This window comes from Myxine glutinosa, chromosome 5 (genome assembly GCF_964187855.1).
Source record: "Myxine glutinosa chromosome 5, kmMyxGlut1.1, whole genome shotgun sequence".
NCBI lineage: Eukaryota > Metazoa > Chordata > Myxini > Myxiniformes > Myxinidae > Myxine > Myxine glutinosa.
In genome coordinates this window covers 152,509,201-152,527,286 of record NC_136265.1, presented here as the reverse complement: position 1 = coordinate 152,527,286, position 18,086 = coordinate 152,509,201, and the positions used below count along the sequence as shown (strand labels likewise).

General features: G+C 47.4%; 1 protein-coding gene across 5 annotated transcripts in view; it reads right to left on the bottom strand.

Annotated features, from left to right (window-relative positions):
- The window catches only part of LOC137426911 (putative RNA-binding protein 46), an 83,097-nt gene that overhangs the window by 34,499 nt on the left and 30,512 nt on the right, over positions 1-18,086 (bottom strand). For all 5 annotated transcript variants that reach the window (XM_078778873.1, XM_078778870.1, XM_078778869.1 and 2 more), the window contains exons 4-5: positions 2,192-2,305; positions 1,933-2,107 (exon numbers count right to left, since the gene is read on the bottom strand). In XM_078778873.1, coding sequence (XP_078634999.1) covers positions 1,933-2,107; positions 2,192-2,305 — 289 coding nt within the window. The remainder of the gene's footprint in view (positions 1-1,932; positions 2,108-2,191; positions 2,306-18,086) is intronic.

The following is an 18,086-nucleotide window of genomic DNA, read 5'->3' as shown; positions in this document are numbered from 1 at the left end:
CCCACTTTCATCACGAGACATTTTCACCAGGTGCTGTCACTTCCAAAGCAATTTCACACTTTTCTGAATGGCTACCGCGAGATTATTTTGCAATATACAGACTTGGCATTTAATATGGAATATTTTTTTTGTGGGGGTGAACTTACTTTTCAAGATGACTTAGAACCAAAAGTTCATTGGAATTATGTTGAAATTATTCTACATTTTGTTAATGTTACCTTTAAAAGAAACAAAAACCACATTTGACATTTCGAAGCAAATAAATTTATCCTTGAAAGTGATGGAAACTGATATCGAACTCAATTCACGGACAGTACTGTGTTAAACTTCTGTACGTTTTCCAGAAGTATCTCTTTATTTTGCACATTAGCCAAAAAAAAATTCAACAAAAACAAAAGCTAAATTATGACTGGGATTACGGACAGTAAAATTACAGTTCAGTACTTCGTGTAACCCCCACGAGCATTCAGGAGAGCATGTACACGTCGAGGCATGCTGTTCATGAGATTTGCCAAGGTTTGGACAGGAATCGCTTGCCATGCAGTGACAATAGTCTGCTGCAATTCACGCACAGAGGTGGGCTGCTGGTCCAAGTTGTCGATTTGACGCGTTATTTCTGCCCACAAGTTCCCTATCGGATTCATATCTGGGGACATGGCAGGCCACTCCATATGCTCTACACCACAGTCAGCAAGAAAGTGCTGGATCATGTGAGCAGGATGAGGCCTTGCATTGTCATCTTGGAAGACAAAGTTTCCTTGAAAGGCGGCATGAGCAAATGGAAGCAATGTTTCTTCCAGAATGACCCTGTACTTGAACTGGTTCAGGTTTCCATTCAGAACAACCAGGTCAGTTTTGCCCCCTGCATGAAAAGCAGCCCAAATGGTCACATCACCACCTCTAGCTTGGACTCTTGGCACTAGACAATCTTCGTTGTGGGCTTCTTGCACTTGTCTGCACACTCGGACGCGGCCATCTTGATGATAGACCAGAAATCTAGACTCGTCACTGAAGGTCACGTGATTCCAGTGTCCTGGCTGCCATTGACGGTGCTCTCTGGCCCACTGCAATCGGCGCTGGCTGTGTTGTGTGGTCAGGCGTGGCTTTCTCAGGGAACGCCTGGCACGATAGCCTGCTTGAACCAGTCGTTGGTTGACTAGCCTTCTGGACACAGGCACATTTGTCAGTTGCTGCCACTCAGCCCTAAGCCGATTAGCTGACTTGGTATGGCCATTGCAGACTAACCGGTGCAGCTGGCGATCATCTGTCCTTGTGGTTCTGCGTGGACGTCCTGGCCTCGGTATTGGAGTAGGGACACCCCTCTGATCATTTCGTTTCAGGATCTTTGACATGACCTTGAGTGATGCCATACTGCCGAGCAACAGCACGCCGTTTCATGCCGTAATTTCGTAAAGCCACCACTCCATGACAAACAGCATTGTCGAGTTGACAGACCATCTCCAGAGGAAGCGGCAATAACTTTTGTAGACGTGCAGCAGTTGTTTTCCACTAATACAGAACGCAACAACCCTTATATACCCGATTGTGAAGCCAATCGTCAAATGTACCTGTCCTTACATTTTGTCACGCCACCTGTGATATAATCCTGTTATTGACTTCTTGCTGTGAAAGACAATCAGTGACATGGTTCTTTCAACAAAGACATCACCGAAGGGTAAAATTAACTCACCAGATTGATATACTGAGTTCAGAAAGTAAACCCAAATCAAGAAAAAAAAATATTCCATATTAAATGCCAAGTCTGTATTTCAAACCATGGCACAGGTACACAAGAGTCTGTGTAATTCAAATAAATTAAAGAAAGATACAAGAAAAGTCAATTCTGAGACAACGTGCTAAAATGAACCACAATTAAGGTTTTTCTACATTTTTCACATTAAAGAATAAAAACTTGCCAGAATCAAAACTCACAGCGCATCAGCTTCCTACGTGCCATGGTAGCCTTATCGTGGGATATGTATTGCACGTAGACAAAGCCATAGTTGGTGGGCCGAGTTGCTCTATCGTCCACTGGCCCGAGAATCACATCCTCGATACCATCGGTCACCCAATTCAAACGCTCCAGAATTTCCATTTTACACTTATCCTGAACAGAGGTGCCAAAATTAGAATTGCAGCATTCAAAAGGCAAGAACTGAACTGTCTGAAGTTGTTTTCCATGATAACGTACCTGGGGCAATCCTCCAATGTAAATGTGGCGTTTGTCCATGCTCATAAGGACACGAATTGAGTGGCCTGGCCTCAATGTATGATTATCGAGTCTTTCTATAGCAGAGATGGCCTCCTGGATATTGGAAAGAAGCAACAAAAATAAAAACAAGAACAAAGAACAAATCCTCATGCGCAGTCAGCAAATATCCACCAAAAACACACTACATACATGGAGAAAGGAAATTATTATGGTGGGGTGTGTAAGGGTGGGTAGGGTATGAGGATATGATGATGCGACTTTATGAGATAACTGGTCAAGGGATAAAGTTACAGGGAAAAGGGATATCTCCGGGAGCAGACAAGTCTTTCTAAAGTCTGCCATTGTATGCACGATTTATCGAATTGAACAAAATACTGTCGCGTGTCTACCTGGCAGTGAACAACGCAGGTTAACGGATGGCCGACCGAGCTTTAACTCCAAGGCGTATACCAAAACTAGGGTGGTAGTGATATGCGCTGCGGGGGGGGGGGGGGGGGGGGTGGGGGGGGGGGTGGGGGGGAGGGCTAGTGGAAGGTGAAAAGGCATACCGGACTCATATACAGACACAGGGAGAAATAAACAAAGGCGAAAAATGTGGTGTGTAGCGTTAGCTGATACTCAGCTCTGGTCTCCTCAAATGGCCCTCGAGCCCTGGCAGTCGTCAAATCGGTCCACAAGTCACTGCGCAGGAAACGCACAATGGCGCAAAGTCATGCCGCAGCCAAAAATCTCTCCTCTGCCGATCGACACGATCCAATGGATTTCTCACGTTTTCCTCAACTCTGGTACGAAGCCAAGCGTGACCGCCCACACCAAAGGCCCAGGGGAGGAAAGAGCGTACAATTGTGACTGCTTGTCACAGTTGTCGCGGTTACCGCCTGTAACCAGTCTGGGACAGAAAGAGAGCAGGATGGCGGTCGCTTTGCCTTTTCGCTCCCGTGCTTGAAAGTTATCCGTGACTTCACCAGCGCTCGCGCTCCAACCCAGCACCCGAACGCGACCGCCTGTAACCAGTCTGGGACAGAAAGAGAGCAGGATGGCGGTCGCTTCGCCTTTTCGCTCCCGTGCTTGAAAGTTATTCGTGACTTCACCAGCGCTCCAATCAGAGCGCTGTCGCATCAGTCTATGGCCATGACCAATCGTTTCTCTTGGGGTGGGGCCTCATGGCCTTTCTTGATGCCCATCGAGAAGATTTGAGCTGGGTGGTGCAAGTCGAATGTCTGGATCTGGTCGGCAATTGCATTATGTAATCGTAGGTGCTGAACGCATGGCTGGTGGAGTACGTGTCATAAGGAATGAAGGGAGAACATACAGAGGCGACTACACACAGGGAATCTACCCTTATACCCTCACTAATTAGCATAGCTCCACCCCTCGCATGGAGACAAATATACATGTACATGACATCCGGGCCTACTTCGTTACATCGAGGTGTCTACACGGCATATGGAGCACGTTAATCTATACCATTCTACCTGGACGAAGGTATTTCATGACCTACCCCCACGAACGTAACAATATGTTACAATAACATATTGTTACATGTCTTGGGGTAGGTAATGAAATACCGTAGTCGAGGTAGGATTGCATAGAGTAGTGTGCTCTGAAGGTCGCAAAGAAGAAACCTCATGTATCTAAGTCAGGGCCAGAGGCTCGCGTAAGCGTTGTGTCTCCATGCGAAGGGTGGAGCTATACTAATTAGTTTGGGTATATGGACAAATTCAGTGTGTAATTACACTTGTGACTTTTCCCTTCGTTCTTATAAAGCAAACTCGACCAGCCATGCGATCGGCACGTAATGGCAAATAACATCAGCGCTGACGATACCCAGACGCGACTACGCCACCGAGCCGAATCATCTCGATGGGCGTCAAGTGTGGCCGTGAGGCCACGCCCCAAAAAACGATCGTTTGAAGAACGATGAGGTGAGCGAGTGGCGCTCGGTGATTGGAGCGCGGGTGACGTCAGAGAGAACATTCGAGACAGTCGAAGTAAAAAGGAAAAGCACCGCCATTTTTCTCTCTTGGCCCGGGCTGTTAGTACGAGCGGTCGTACTTCCTGTTCTCTCTGGTCCTCGCACAAAGGTCACATTTTGCATTCTCTCTTGTGCTGGGTTTCATCGCGAGCAGTTGGACTCGCTCTCTCTCTCTCTCCTGGGCTTGATCGTAAGCAGTCGCACTTCTCTGTCTCTCTCTGTTCTGGCATTGGTGGAAGCGGCCGCATATTTTCCCTCTTTGGTGCTGGCTTAGTGACGGCTGTGCTTCGTGCCATGTGTGCCTGAGAGAACCATCGGAGCTTTGCGAGCGTGGGACGATTGGAAGAGGAGGGAGTTTGGCCGTCGCTCCATGGGTCGGTGGCTGCTCTGGGCGTGACTGCGCACCAACTTGTGAGGTTCCCGCGCGGTGGTTCCGAGACCGGTCAAGGAAGCCAGGCGGAGAATCAGCCAACGCACCACACTACGTTGTTTTTATTTCATCATCCCCTTGTGTTGTATGCAAGTCCATATGGAGGGTCCCTCATTTAGAAATTAGATTTTACCTTACCTTTAATTTTTGTTTAATATTAATAAGACTTTTTGGACAAAGGCTGTGGAAAGTGTGAGCGTGTAATGAGGAGTGCAATGAGGAGTTCCTCATCACACGCTCACAATTTCCACAGCCTTTGTCCAAAATGTCTTTTTTTTGCTTAACCCTGCTTTTCACTTCATGTGCAGGGTAAAAAGGTTTGGTCATGTGTTGAGGAAGGATGAAAGTGACTGGTTGAGAAGAGTGATGGAAATGAATGTAGAAAAAAGTAGAGGACGGGGAAGACCGAGAAAGGCTTGGCTAAAGATGGTCGAAGAAGAAATGCGTGGCAAGGGGGTTAACAAGGGGATATTGAATAATCCCTAATCTTACAACAAAGAAAAACTCCTCCTTTTGTTTCTCACACAATGTTTTATTAAAACTGAAAAGGGTTGTTACATGAACGTACCTATTCAAGATATTGACTAACTAATGAACTGACTAGACTTGACGAAGCCTCGTTCTGCCTGTCGTGGCACCCAGAATCTTCTTCTGTGCGCAGATCTTCTCCGTTCCTTGGCCAGCGCAGCGTTTTCCTCAAAGTCCCTTTCTTATATAATAAAAACTTATTTCCTTATATGAGCATGGAATTCAGGACTCCGCACAGGGCCCTCCGGCCCAGACAGTGAGACACTCTGGTTTCTATCTTGGAGAGTTTGAAGAGCTTTTAAACAGCTGTTATCAGTTAAAATGGTAAAGCACTTTTTATCTGTTCTCTGTAGGTCACTCCCTATTGACCTGTCCAAACAGAAATGCAAGCTCCTTATCCTCCAGATTCCATTTCTACAGAGTTACACAGGAAAGCACATTTTGGAAAAGAAGTGTATGAGAACACATATGAGAACATATATTCTGGTATGCTTCCACAGGGAGATGCAGAAAATAGGGCAAAATGGAGAAGATTGTCATGGGGACCGCAGGGCTAACCCCCGCTCTTGCAGGGAAAATGGCCTTAAAATGCCTGTTGTGTTGTTGTTGTTGCAGGGTAAAAATGTGAAGAAAGATGAGGTGGTGTCTTCAAGGTGGTGTCAGCTTGAGAAAAACAAGGAAAGCCATAATCAAAGGACAACAGTTGGCGGAAGAGCATTATGGACAAGTGTAATGCACGGTCATTAGGCCGGACAGCAAGGCGACACAGGAGAGCAATGGCGGACAAACTGTGTTGAGTTTAACGTGAGTCTTGAGAATCCTGCATCATCGAAAATGGTGATATGGTAGGACGAGTCGTCCTTCATCATGTTCTCTACGAATGGAGAAGTGCATGGGCGATGACAGCCCACGTAGCTCTGCAGCCCCAAGTGCCTGACTGATTCCAACAGTTTTGGCGATTTCATAATGGCTTTTTTGGCGCATTTTCATTTCTTGACTCAATCCGTTCATTCCTTTTAAGGCAGGATTGATGCAGCACGCTACGTTACCATCCCGAGCAATCATCTGCATCCCATAATGCAGCTTTTCTTCCCTGCTGTGAGGGATGTCTTTCAGGCCAGCAATCCTATGGTCACTGGATGGTCGCTGGAACTCAATCCCATCGAGCATTTGTGGGACTGTCTGGAGAGGCACCGAAGACAGCGGTTTCTACCTCCATCACACCGACATGAATTGTAGTAGGACTTCCTTGTGGAAGAATGGTGCAAAATTCCTGCAGAACAGTTCCAGGCCCTTGTTGATTCCATGACACAAAGTATCCAAGCTGCCCTGGATGCACATGGTGGTCCAGAGGCACTGCATCTACACTAGTAACAGATGCATTGTATCAGCGGCACAGTCACACTTCCAGAAATGATGCAACCAGCAGCCACGGGCTGCATATGAAACATCATCATTACGATTGGTGTTCCAAAATATATCGGAATGAGTTGTTCACAGTCCAAAACGTAGCAACTTTGTTGTTCTTAAATTCGGAGTCTCTGAACTTCATTTGATTTGCTCTATTTATCCTTGCATGGCTGACTCCTTCAGCTTTTGCTGGTCAAGAATAAATAGTTGCTTCAGTCTTTGTTGTGACCAGTGAAGCAGTAGCTATGCAGGTGTGACTGCAAATGTCGAAACAGACATTGGCGACAGTGGGCCAGGTCCAGGATATGTAGGAGTGACCAGGCTACTAGAATCGACAGTCACGACTGGTACTTTGCACAGCACAGGGCACAAAGCATTTATGAGAGGAGCACACCTTTGGCCGAATCAATCAGCATTCATCCATGATCGTCTGCCACAATATTTTGAATGAGGCTAATATTATTGTCGCGCAAATCCCTCAAGGTTAACACCAGGGACTGCGGAAGACCGAACGGCTTTAATGGAGGCGACGATCAAATACGGATTTGACTACAACAGCACGGGAGGAAGAATGAAGGAGAAGAGGCAGCAATGCTTACCTATAGCGATCCGACTGCAGCTCCGATCCTGTAGGGGATTAACTCAAACGAACACGGGTTTAAACAAGGAATGGAAAGTAATGCAAGGATTTATTTTAAATAAAGGTCGGGACAGGGAAACGCGATAATAAATAAATCCTAGGTTGGGACGTCCCTACAACTCACTTCAGAATACGAGACAAAGGAAAATGAATTACATAAAATAACTGTCCCGTCATGTAATGTTCTGTGGGGTGCGGCCTTATCTGTCAGTAGTCGTGTCCGCGGTCCAACGCGGCTCCCTCAGTCCGCCTCGCTCGCGCACCCCGCCAGGCCCCGAGCGGCACGCCCCACTCCAAGCTCTTCGTCGACTGCCCACGAGGTTCCGCCCGCTCACAGCACCGATCCACGCTCCCGCACCAACACTCGCTCCCAGCACCAAAAGCACCGTGAAGGGCCGAGCACCGCTCCAAGCTCAGAGAGAGAAATGGAAGAGACCAAGAGAGAAAATGTCGTCCAGCGCAGAGGCAAAAAGAATGGCGAATGACGATCTCCAACTCGAAGGGGGTCCAGCGCAAAGAGAGACAGAGAGAGAGAGAGACAAAATGTCGTCCAGTGAGCCCTTTTGTCACCTTGCGTGTGACGTCAATTCTTGCTCTGCCCCAACCAGCGCCTCGTCTCTCGACCTCTCGAAGGTTCTGTTGCGCTGGTGCCCTGTCATTGGCCAAGTGATTCCCGTCTGTGGTGTTGATCGCCCCTCCCACTGGCCAATCAACAGTCCTCCTGGGCGTGGCTCCCAGCCTTGCTCGAGGCTCAGGGCTTGCCCAGCTGGTGGTGTCCCGATCTGGCTTCCTGACCGTTTTCTTCCACTGTCATTGTTATAAGGGAGGGGGAACTAATTAATGTGTGCACGAAAGACCTATCCAAGTATTTATATGAGTGCGTTGCCATAAGGGACACAGGTTTGACGACAGAGGGGACGACGAACAAAGGAATCTTATCCATAATCCCTGTATTACTTAGCACGCCCCGCTCCCTCGTGGCGGGGACATCAATACAGCTTATACCGACAAACCGGAATAAACATAGAACTTATTACAGGTAGATTCCCTTTCACGACAGTCAGATTAGAGTCCCTGTATAAAGAGAGTTGCGCCATGCGCTGACCCGAGATTTCTGGTCACGTGATTTCGTGGCGCCATTTTGTGTCTAACTTCACCGTGCGTGAACGTCAGCTTGGTACGGGAATGTTGTTTATTGCCAAACAAAATGACTGGTTGTTCTGCTTTTGGTTGTTCAAACCAATCTGGGAAATATAAGATGTATAGATTTCCAAGTGATAAAGTCAGAAGACAAATTTGGGAAGCGAAAGTCAGACGAAAGAGCTGGAAAGCGATCGACTCCTCGAGACTCTGCCAGGTAGGCCCACGCCGCTTGATGATCGATGATCAAAAGCAATTCTATCTGCTCGGTTTTTTTTTGGTTGTCTGTCCGTTGAAAACCCTTTTAAAGGGAAGTGATTTGTGTTTGTTTATAATCTTCAAGGAGCTGACCAAAAATGCATTTCCGTGGGAAGAACCCTGCTCAATTTTTTTCGGGTAGTCCTAGCGGACCGCATATTGTCATTGATTGATGAAATGTCCCAGTACAGTGACATTGCCTGGTCTGCGGTTGGGTAGTCTGCGGGCAATGTCACTGTACTTTTTCAGAGGGAATTAATTTTGATTTTATAGGGGTGGGAAACCCATGGTCCGTTTTGTTTTCAGTTGTCTGTCCGTCCATTCAAAACTTATTCCGAGGCAAGTTATTTTTTTGGTTTAAAATCTTTAGCCTAATCGGCAATCATAAAAGCAATTTTAGGGGGGGACCTGCTCAATTTTTTTGCAGGTTGTGCAGCCATCCATACGTCCAAAATTTGACGAGTTATTGTTTGCTTTGTACAGTGCTCATGCGTCTTGTGGCATATTTGCTCAAATATTTCCCACCCCGGGATTTATGGCCAAATTGTAGTGATGGAAGATTTTGCACATTGGACAATCCCTATATATTTAACCTGGTGACAGCTATCGTTCCCAAAACATACAATATTTCTAGGTGATTAATGCAGTAAAACAGGTGTATTTGTGTACCCACATTTAAAACTGGCTCAACTTTCAAAAGCTGTTATCCCTGTTTGATATCAATATACATGTGGTCGATAGAGCTAGCGATTTGTCTGGCCATCTTCCGGAAGATTGTCCATGTGATTTTCTGTTGTGGAAGTACTAGTACATGACAGCTCATTAAAATTAAACTGTGTTGTGTTAGAATAAAAATTTCAATAAATAAATACATCAAGGATACATCAAATACAAGTCACTTGTGAGGAGTGAACGGAGTAGTGATGAATCTCACTTGTGAGGAGTGAACGGAGTAGTGATGAGTTTCACTTGTGAGGAGTGAACGTAGTGGGATGAAGTGTTGGTCTGGTCAGAGTGTTGTATTACGGGCAGAGTTTTCTTACGGTCTGAATGTATGAATCATGTTCTGTACTGAATGTATGAACCAAGTTTTGTACTGAATGTTTACTGTGTTGGCGTCATCGTGTTCCTGGTGAAATTAAACAAGTTATGGTGAATACGACGTCTTATCTGTGCTTTTCCATATCTGTTTGACTAGACGAACCGTGCACACTGCAGGTATTTTTAAAAGTTTTTTCTCTGTTTAATTACGGCTTGGCGCAGTCGAAAATTAAGTGTTAATTAAGTCGCCAGCTATGAAACATATTAATCGATCAGGCAATATCCATCAGAGTTCTGGGCAAGGGTGTCGTAATAAATGAACGTTTCAATCTTACTAGATGCCGATGACGTTTTCCTTATGTCAGAGACAGAAGCTGACTTGCAGCTTGTTAAATCATTACAATGGAAATTGAATATAAATGTCGATAAAACTAAAGTTGTACACTATAGAAATATGGCAATACCACGTACAGAATTTGTTTTAAGTGTGTTAGACTATATGTCGGCTGGAAGTCCTACACCGGAATTGCTCTCGGCACCCTTTAAAAAATATTGGATATGCCCACTCCTTTCTAAAAGTTATTAAAATTCAGAGAACGACAGCATTGGTTTGTCTTACTTATAATGTTAGCTCTTATATGCAGTGTTGGCTTGTAATATGCATTGCCATACCACTTTTAATATCACCACACAGCTCTTTTTCACGGCAATAGCTGAGTTTTTGACAAAACAAATATCACCTGTATGTAATAACAAGACTAAATATGTGTAGTAAAATTTTTTTTAGCAGGTTTAGAATATATCACCCCATATCACGAATGTACATGTATATCTAATCCGACACACTTAGACACAAAATGGCGTCCAAATTTGAGTTGACACAACTCTCTATATACAGGGACTCTAAGTCAGATAACTACCTATACAGATCTATCTGGCTCTAGATATTCCTCCACCCAAATTCATAACACAGCCTCCCCCCCCCCCCCCACCCCTCTCCCGGAACCATAGCTCCTGCTAGGTTCACTGCAGGTGCTACCATTTTCATCCTGACACTTACTGTCACACTTAATTAGCCAATGAAATAAATTAGGAGGGCTGTGGGAAGTGAGCCAGAGCTCCCTACCTGTTCTCCTGAACATGCTACTCCCCTTAACCATCATGCAATCAAATATTTACAATCATTATAATTCTTTGTCCCTGCGGTGGGAGGAAAAACAACACGTAAAACTAACTTAACCACAAACCTTAACGTTAACCAAAAAATTCAAAAACTCTAATAAACATTTGTACAACCCCAGTCTACAGACGGCGTCCCCCGGCGATGCCACAAGACGCAACCTTAACTGCGGGACCATCCCAATGCACCCCTAAATTTACGCGGGCCCTGTCCTGGTGTTCCAGGTGAGTGACATGGCTCGGTGGTTTTCGCCCACATTCATTCAACACAACCCCTTATTCACTCATTCTCATTCCAAAAATCATCACAACACTTAAATCAATAGAGCACATATTTCACCCCCCTGCAGGACCATGGCATAGATGTTATATCACATGTGTGCATTTCTCACCTAGGCAGCGGGGAGGTACCGCACAAGTAAGATGGTCGGGGCGCTTCAGGCTGTGGTGCCCGCAGTCCCAAAAACAAGTCACTTGACTCAAGTTCATTATTGCCTCCCCCCACCCCCCCCCCCCCCTTTACCTCTTGGCCCCGTGAGAGCCAAACAGCCCTTTTCGCCGTTACCCCGCCGGTGAGGGTCTCCACACACCAGGCCCCGTGGTGTCCTGCTTCAGCGTGGCTACACGGGTCGCCGGGGGTCTCCCCTACCCCAAGGCGCCCAAACAGACCCTCCACCGCCGAGCTCCAATTTCCAGATACCACTGGCTGCCAGGGGCAATTGCCGCAGAGGGGGGAGGGGGGGGGGCGCAGGCATCGCTCCTCAGAGCTTGATCTGTACCTGCGGACACACACACCTTCCCCACCCACAAAATCCCAAAAAACACATTTCCTCCCCCACTTCCATTCAATTCTCCAACACATTTCCAGAGATGATGGTACCAAAAAGATGTTACAAGAGTTTCCATGGCCTGCCATTGTGAAATCCCAATTCATATTCAAATCACATTTTCAAAAGCACATTTCACAATAATCACCACTCACTCATATTTCAATTTCCAAACTCACGACCACATAAAAACACATAACCACCACACAAAAACAAACGTCATCCACAAGACACTGTGTGGCACACATTCCATCCCCCTCACCGGCCATGTCATCACTCTCACCCGCCCCCAACTCCAAATTACATGTCCCCAATTTAACTAAGCAAGTCCTGAAGCCTGGGACACTAAACATCAAGGCCTTAACCCTACCTTGATGTGCAGGTAATTACCGGTTGGTCAGGTCCAAAGTGCCACCCACCCATAAAATCCCCAAATTTCACATTGGACCAATCAAATTCCACCAAATTTCTCTTTTGTCCCCTCTATACGAGCAGGTATGTGGATCCGCATCCAACAGTGATTATCACTACACAACTACATATGGCTACGACAGCTCCGCACCTCTACCGTGCAAGGGTCATCGGGACAAGGTGAGCAGTCAAAACGCCAACATGGCCCATGAGTGTCCATAAGGGTGCAACCCACCATCCATCCTTCGGCCCCCCTGCGAGGAACACAGCTGCACAAGCCCCAGCTGGCCAATGTGGTGAGCACCTGCTGCCAACAAACACTACCATACCCACAACCTCGGCCCTGGGGGAGACTGTCGCAGTGCGAGGCATTCCCCTCACGTCACCAACGCCGCCCTTGTCCCCCAGTCCACAGAACCGCAGCCCCCAGTGCTCACCCACACTTGACCACACCAAGGTCCAGTCAACAGCCATGCTCCACCAGGAGATCCACCCAGACAACATGGTCCACACACCTCGGACAGCCAGAGCACCACGTTGACCCTCAGACTACCCAACTACATCCCCATGATCTCGCGTCCCAAATATTGGCGCAGTCGCCCCCGCAACCAGTTGAAAGCTGTGTCCTGCTAACCTGTCAATTGTTATCACAGCCTCCAACACTTTGGTCAACACACCTGGATCAATAATGGTGACACTGTTGTCAGTATCCATCATGACATTTCAAAATTCACCCTTAAATTTGCATCTACCCTCAGATTACCCATGCCAAACATTTTTCACATTTCACGAACCTCACCAAAGAAGGATGCTTTGCCATACACATGCCAGCCGAGCATGGCCGATATGCTCATGCTCGGCACGTTACCATTCCCGATCAACACTCCCACGGCTCTCTTCCCAAACCGAGAGTCCACAAATCATAACAGAACATCTGTGGAAGGTCACTCTCACACCATCACGTTCCACAGATGTTCTAATGGCTGTCTGGTGGGCTACAATCCATCCCTGTCCATTCGGTTCGACCCGCAGCCACAGACCAACACAGCATGGCAGGTCATCACATGCTGTCTGTCCCAGAGTCTTAGGGAGAGGGCGCCAGGCCGCATGCCCGGGTGGTCACCACATCAGGCCCAAGTTGGCCATCCGCGATGCCACCACCAAAGCGCGACCCACAACACCTCCCCCTAGTGGTCCTCAATATACGCCATCCCAGGCTTGAGAAACCACCTCGGACCCCTGGAGGTCTTAACCCCCACCAGGGTCCGGTGACCCTGCCAGCCCGAGCCACCCGCTCGGGCGGCGCCCTGACGGACAAGGGATGCCACACTCCACCAGACCCCCCGTGGGGCCCAGGTCGTACCATGACACCCATGGCTGGCCTCAACGTCCAAATCTCGCAAGCACAGCCCCCCAGCTGGCTGGCATACCCAAATTTTTAAAGGGGAAACTTTTGCCCGAGGCCATCCCCAATGACCTCTCCTGGTCCGAATTCCACAGCCCAGGGACCAACTCCCTCCATGGCTGGTCCACATCCAATTCCCATTTTAATTTAATTTTAGATTTCCTTTTAAGAATTTTGGCCCCAGGTGTCCAATAACCACAGCTACAGGTAACAACTCCTACCACAGGTTGTTCTGCCCCTCCCTGCAGCTGGTCCAAATTCCCTACGGGGACCAAATTTCCCGAGGCTCGATCTCCCGATCCCTCTGTCCGAATTCAGCCCGGAGCCAACACACTCCCCCAAATGGTCCTGCAATTTTGGAGCCTCTTGTACCCAATTGGTGTGCATGGTGAGGGTCCCCTCGGTCACCTCAACCGCCTCCTCGGACCGACTCACCTCCTCCCCCAAACTCCTTTGGGCCTGATCAAACTTGTCCTCCATGGGACTGTCCCAGGTCCCCAACCGCTGGATCAAATCATTTTCATCATCATTACCCATCAATTCTGGCTCCGACAGGCCTTCCCCAATAAATACCTGGTCCGGCTCCATTACTCGGACCCCCCTATTGTTATCCCCTGTTGCACTGCACAACCGCCCTTGTGCTGCAAGGACTCCAATCCATCCCCCGGTTGATGTGTTGGGGCATCCACCCGGCCCCGATAAACCTCCAGGTCACCATGTGGGAAACATCCCTCATTACAATTTTCACATTCCCCATTCACCTCTTGGCACTCCACATTCACCTGTTGGCATTCCCCATCTACCTGTTGGCATTCCCCATCTACCTGTAGGCATTCCCCATCTACCTGTAGGCATTCCCCATCTACCTGTAGGCATTCCCCATCTACCTGTAGGCATTCCCCATCTACCTGTAGGCATTCCCCATCTACCTGTAGGCATTCCCCATCTACCTGTAGGCATTCCCCATCTACCTGTAGGCATTCCCCATCTACCTGTAGGCATTCCCCATTCACCTCTGCACATGCCGCAATCAAATTCTCCCCATTTAAATTTCTACCTTCCCTTCCTTCCCACCGATTCCAATTTTGCCATTCCCGTTGCAATTCCCAATTTGAATTGCCCCCGTTCCGATTGAATTTCTGCCACCCTTGGCTTCTCCTGGGCCCCATGTGAATCATTCTTTTGTTCTTTCTTTATCTCATTCGTTTGCTCACATGGGGTTTCCGTTTCTTTAATCTGCGCATCCAATCTTTCATTACATCCCCTTATTATCCCCCTCAATTCATTCCTTCTGGAGTCCATTTTTTCTAATCGCTCACTCTGAGCATCCATTTTTCTATTAAATCGCTCACTCTGAGCATCCATTTTGCTATTCATTCCCTCAATTTTATCACTCATTTTCTCACTACTTTTGTTTATCAATTCCCTCATAAATTTCATTAAGGCCTGGCTGTCTATGGGGGCCGTCCCTACGGCGGGGGAAGTTCCATCGCTATGCTCAAACCCCCCTACTACTTCCGACTCACCCCTAATGCTATGCCCATCTTCCATTCTTCCTTTCTCCATATCGCTCACCTCCTCCTCCGTCGAGAGAAGGTCGCAACCCCGCGCAGCTTTTACCTCAGAAACGATCTAAATTTAACGACGCTCCGTTCGCGTCCCGCGCACCGATTGATGATGCAAATTTATCACCTCCGACTAAAAAAAATTTGCGTCCAAATTCTCCACACTCCTTGACACCAAATTTACTACAGGGTTCAAATCCCACTCCTTGACAACACTTGTCTGTTGTCAAAAAGATCGTATCCTACTCCTGACTACCATTTGTCACGCGAATCCCTCAAGGTTAACACCAAGGACCGAGGAACACCAAACGGCTTTAATGGAGGCGACGATCAAATACGGATTTGACGATAACAGCATGGGAGGGAGAATGAAGGAGAAGAGGCGGCAGCGCTTACCTACAGTGATCCGACTGTAGCTCCGATCCTGCAGGGGATTAACTCAAACAAACACGGGTTTAACAAGTAATGGAAAGTAATGCAAGGGTTTATTTTAAATAAAGGTCAGGACAGGGAAACGCGATGATAAATAAATCCAAGGTTAGGACGTCCCCACAACTCACTTCAGAATACGAGACAAAGGAAAATGAATTACATAAAATAACTGTCCCGTCATGTAATGTTCTGTGGGGTGCGGCCTTATCTGTCAGTAGTCGTGTCCGCCGTCCAACGCGGTTGCCTCAGTCCACCTCGCTCGCACACCCCGCCAGGCCCCGAGCGGCACGCCCCACTTCAGGCTCTTCGTCGACCACCCACGAGGTCCCGCCCGCTCACAGCACCGATCCTCGCTCCCGCACCAACACTCGCTCCCAGCACCAAAAGCACCGATCCAAGCTCAGAGGGAAATGGAAGAGACCAAGAGAGAAAATGTCGTCCAGCGCAGAGGCAAAAACAAGGGCATATGACGATCTCCAACTCGAAGGGGGTCCAGCGAGAGAGAGAGGGCGAGAGAGAGGGCGAGAGAGAGGGCGAGAGAGAGGGCGAGAGAGAGGGCGAGAGAGAGGGCGAGAGAGAGGGCGAGAGAGAGAGAAAATGTCATCCAGCGAGCCCTTTCGTCACCTTACGTCCGACGTCGATTCTTGCTCTGCCCCAACCAGCACCTCGTCTCTCGACCTCTAAGGTTCTGTTGCGCTGGTGCCCTGTCATTGGCCAAGTGCTTCCTGTCCTGTGGTGTTGCTCGCCCCTCCCACTGGCCATCAACAGTCCTCCTGGGCATGGCTCCCAGCCTTGCTCGAGGCTCGTGGCTAGCCCAGCTGGTGGTGTGGCTCGCTACGGCCCCATCGGCGGTGCCCCGATCTGGCTTCCTGCCTGTTTTCTTCCACGGTCATTGTTGTAAGGGAGGGGGAACTAATTAATGTGTGCACTAAGGACCTATCGAAGTGTTTATATGAGTGCGTTGCAATAAGGGACACAGGTTTGATGTCAGAGGGGACGACGAACAAAGGAATCTTATCCATAATCCCTGTACGACTTAGCACGCCCCGCTCCCTCGTGGCGGGGACATCAATACAGCTTATACCGACAAACCGGACTAAACATGGAACTTATCACAGGTAGATTCCCCATCACGACAGTCGGATACCTACCTATACAGATCTATCTGGCTCTAGATATTCCTCTACCCAAATTCATAACATTATATTCCGCTGCAAGCCTAGTTCTCCGAGTCAATCAACAAAATTCCCTTTCCATCCCAGAAAGTCATCATGTTGCCAGCTGAAAGTTGGATGCAAATTTGTTGGGTGGCAGTGATTCCTTGTTCCAATTTGTTTTCAGGAACCCAGAGGAAAAGCAAAAGTTAATCACTAGTTGTTAGATGAGCTGCAACATCAGCTGTATTAGCACTGAACAGTATTAAAACGCGTGACATTATGCCAGCGCATGTTGTTGATCTGATTGCTGAGGTTTCAAGGGACCACCTTGCTGAGACATTGAACATCTATCTATAATTCCAGTAATATCTGTGTGTGTGTGTGTTTGTCTGTGTGTTTGTCTGTGTGTTTGTCTGTGACCGCTGTTTCTCGACAACCACGGGTCCGATATACTTTAAACTTGCCAGGTATATTGCTGGGGACCCGAGGATGTGCCTTTTCAAGGTTTCATATTAATCGGAGAAGTAGTTACCGAGCTATGGCGATTTCTTTACCAAACTCCGCAAGCCGTTCGCTTTGGACCAAACCATTTCATGTAAATAGAGGGGGGGGGATTGTCACCGTACTCGCAAGCCGTTCGCTTTGGCTTTGCGAATGGACCAAACCATTTCATGTAAATAGAGGGGGGGGATTGTCACCGTACTCGCAAGCCGTTCGCTTTGGCTTTGCGAATGGACCAAACCATTTCATGTAAATAGAGGGGGGGATTGTCACCGTACTCGCAAGCCGTTCGCTTTGGCTTTGCGAATGGACCAAACCATTTCATGTAAATAGAGGGGGGGGGATATAATTTTAGATATATATATAGTACGGGCATGCCCTAGTGTCTAAGAATTGGTGGAAAATCATGAAAAAGGTGGCTTCAAAAATTTGGTGGTTCTGTTGGTGAGGTGAGCTTAACGCAATGAACTTTCAAGTTTAATGCCAATGCCTCAAACCGAGTAAGCTTGCGAGTTGGCTGCAACTACCAACTGTCCTGATTTGGGGTCAGGTTCAAAGGCCTTGTGTCCATGCTTAAAGTAAACTGCCCATTTGGTTAGTGGATAATGTGAGGGCACAACTTTGCTACACGTGGCCACCACATATTCAATGTTCATACCGTTGGAGGATAATGTGAGTCACTTCAATGCTCAATTTTTGTAGGATTCATAATTTTATGACAGAAAACTGCTGGATTATATTCTGAAACAGAACAATGTTAAGTAAATTAATGTAATGACAGATAACGATTCACTGGTTTATAAGGAACAAAATAAATAAATAAATGAAATGCCTCTCCAGTATCAGCAATTACCCTTTTAAAACAGATTTTGAAAACCACTTGTGTATTCCTTTTCCATATTAGGTTTGTTTATTTTTAAATGAATGCATTCACCCATTTTTGTTGAAGCCGTTGCTTCTCATATTTGCAATCAT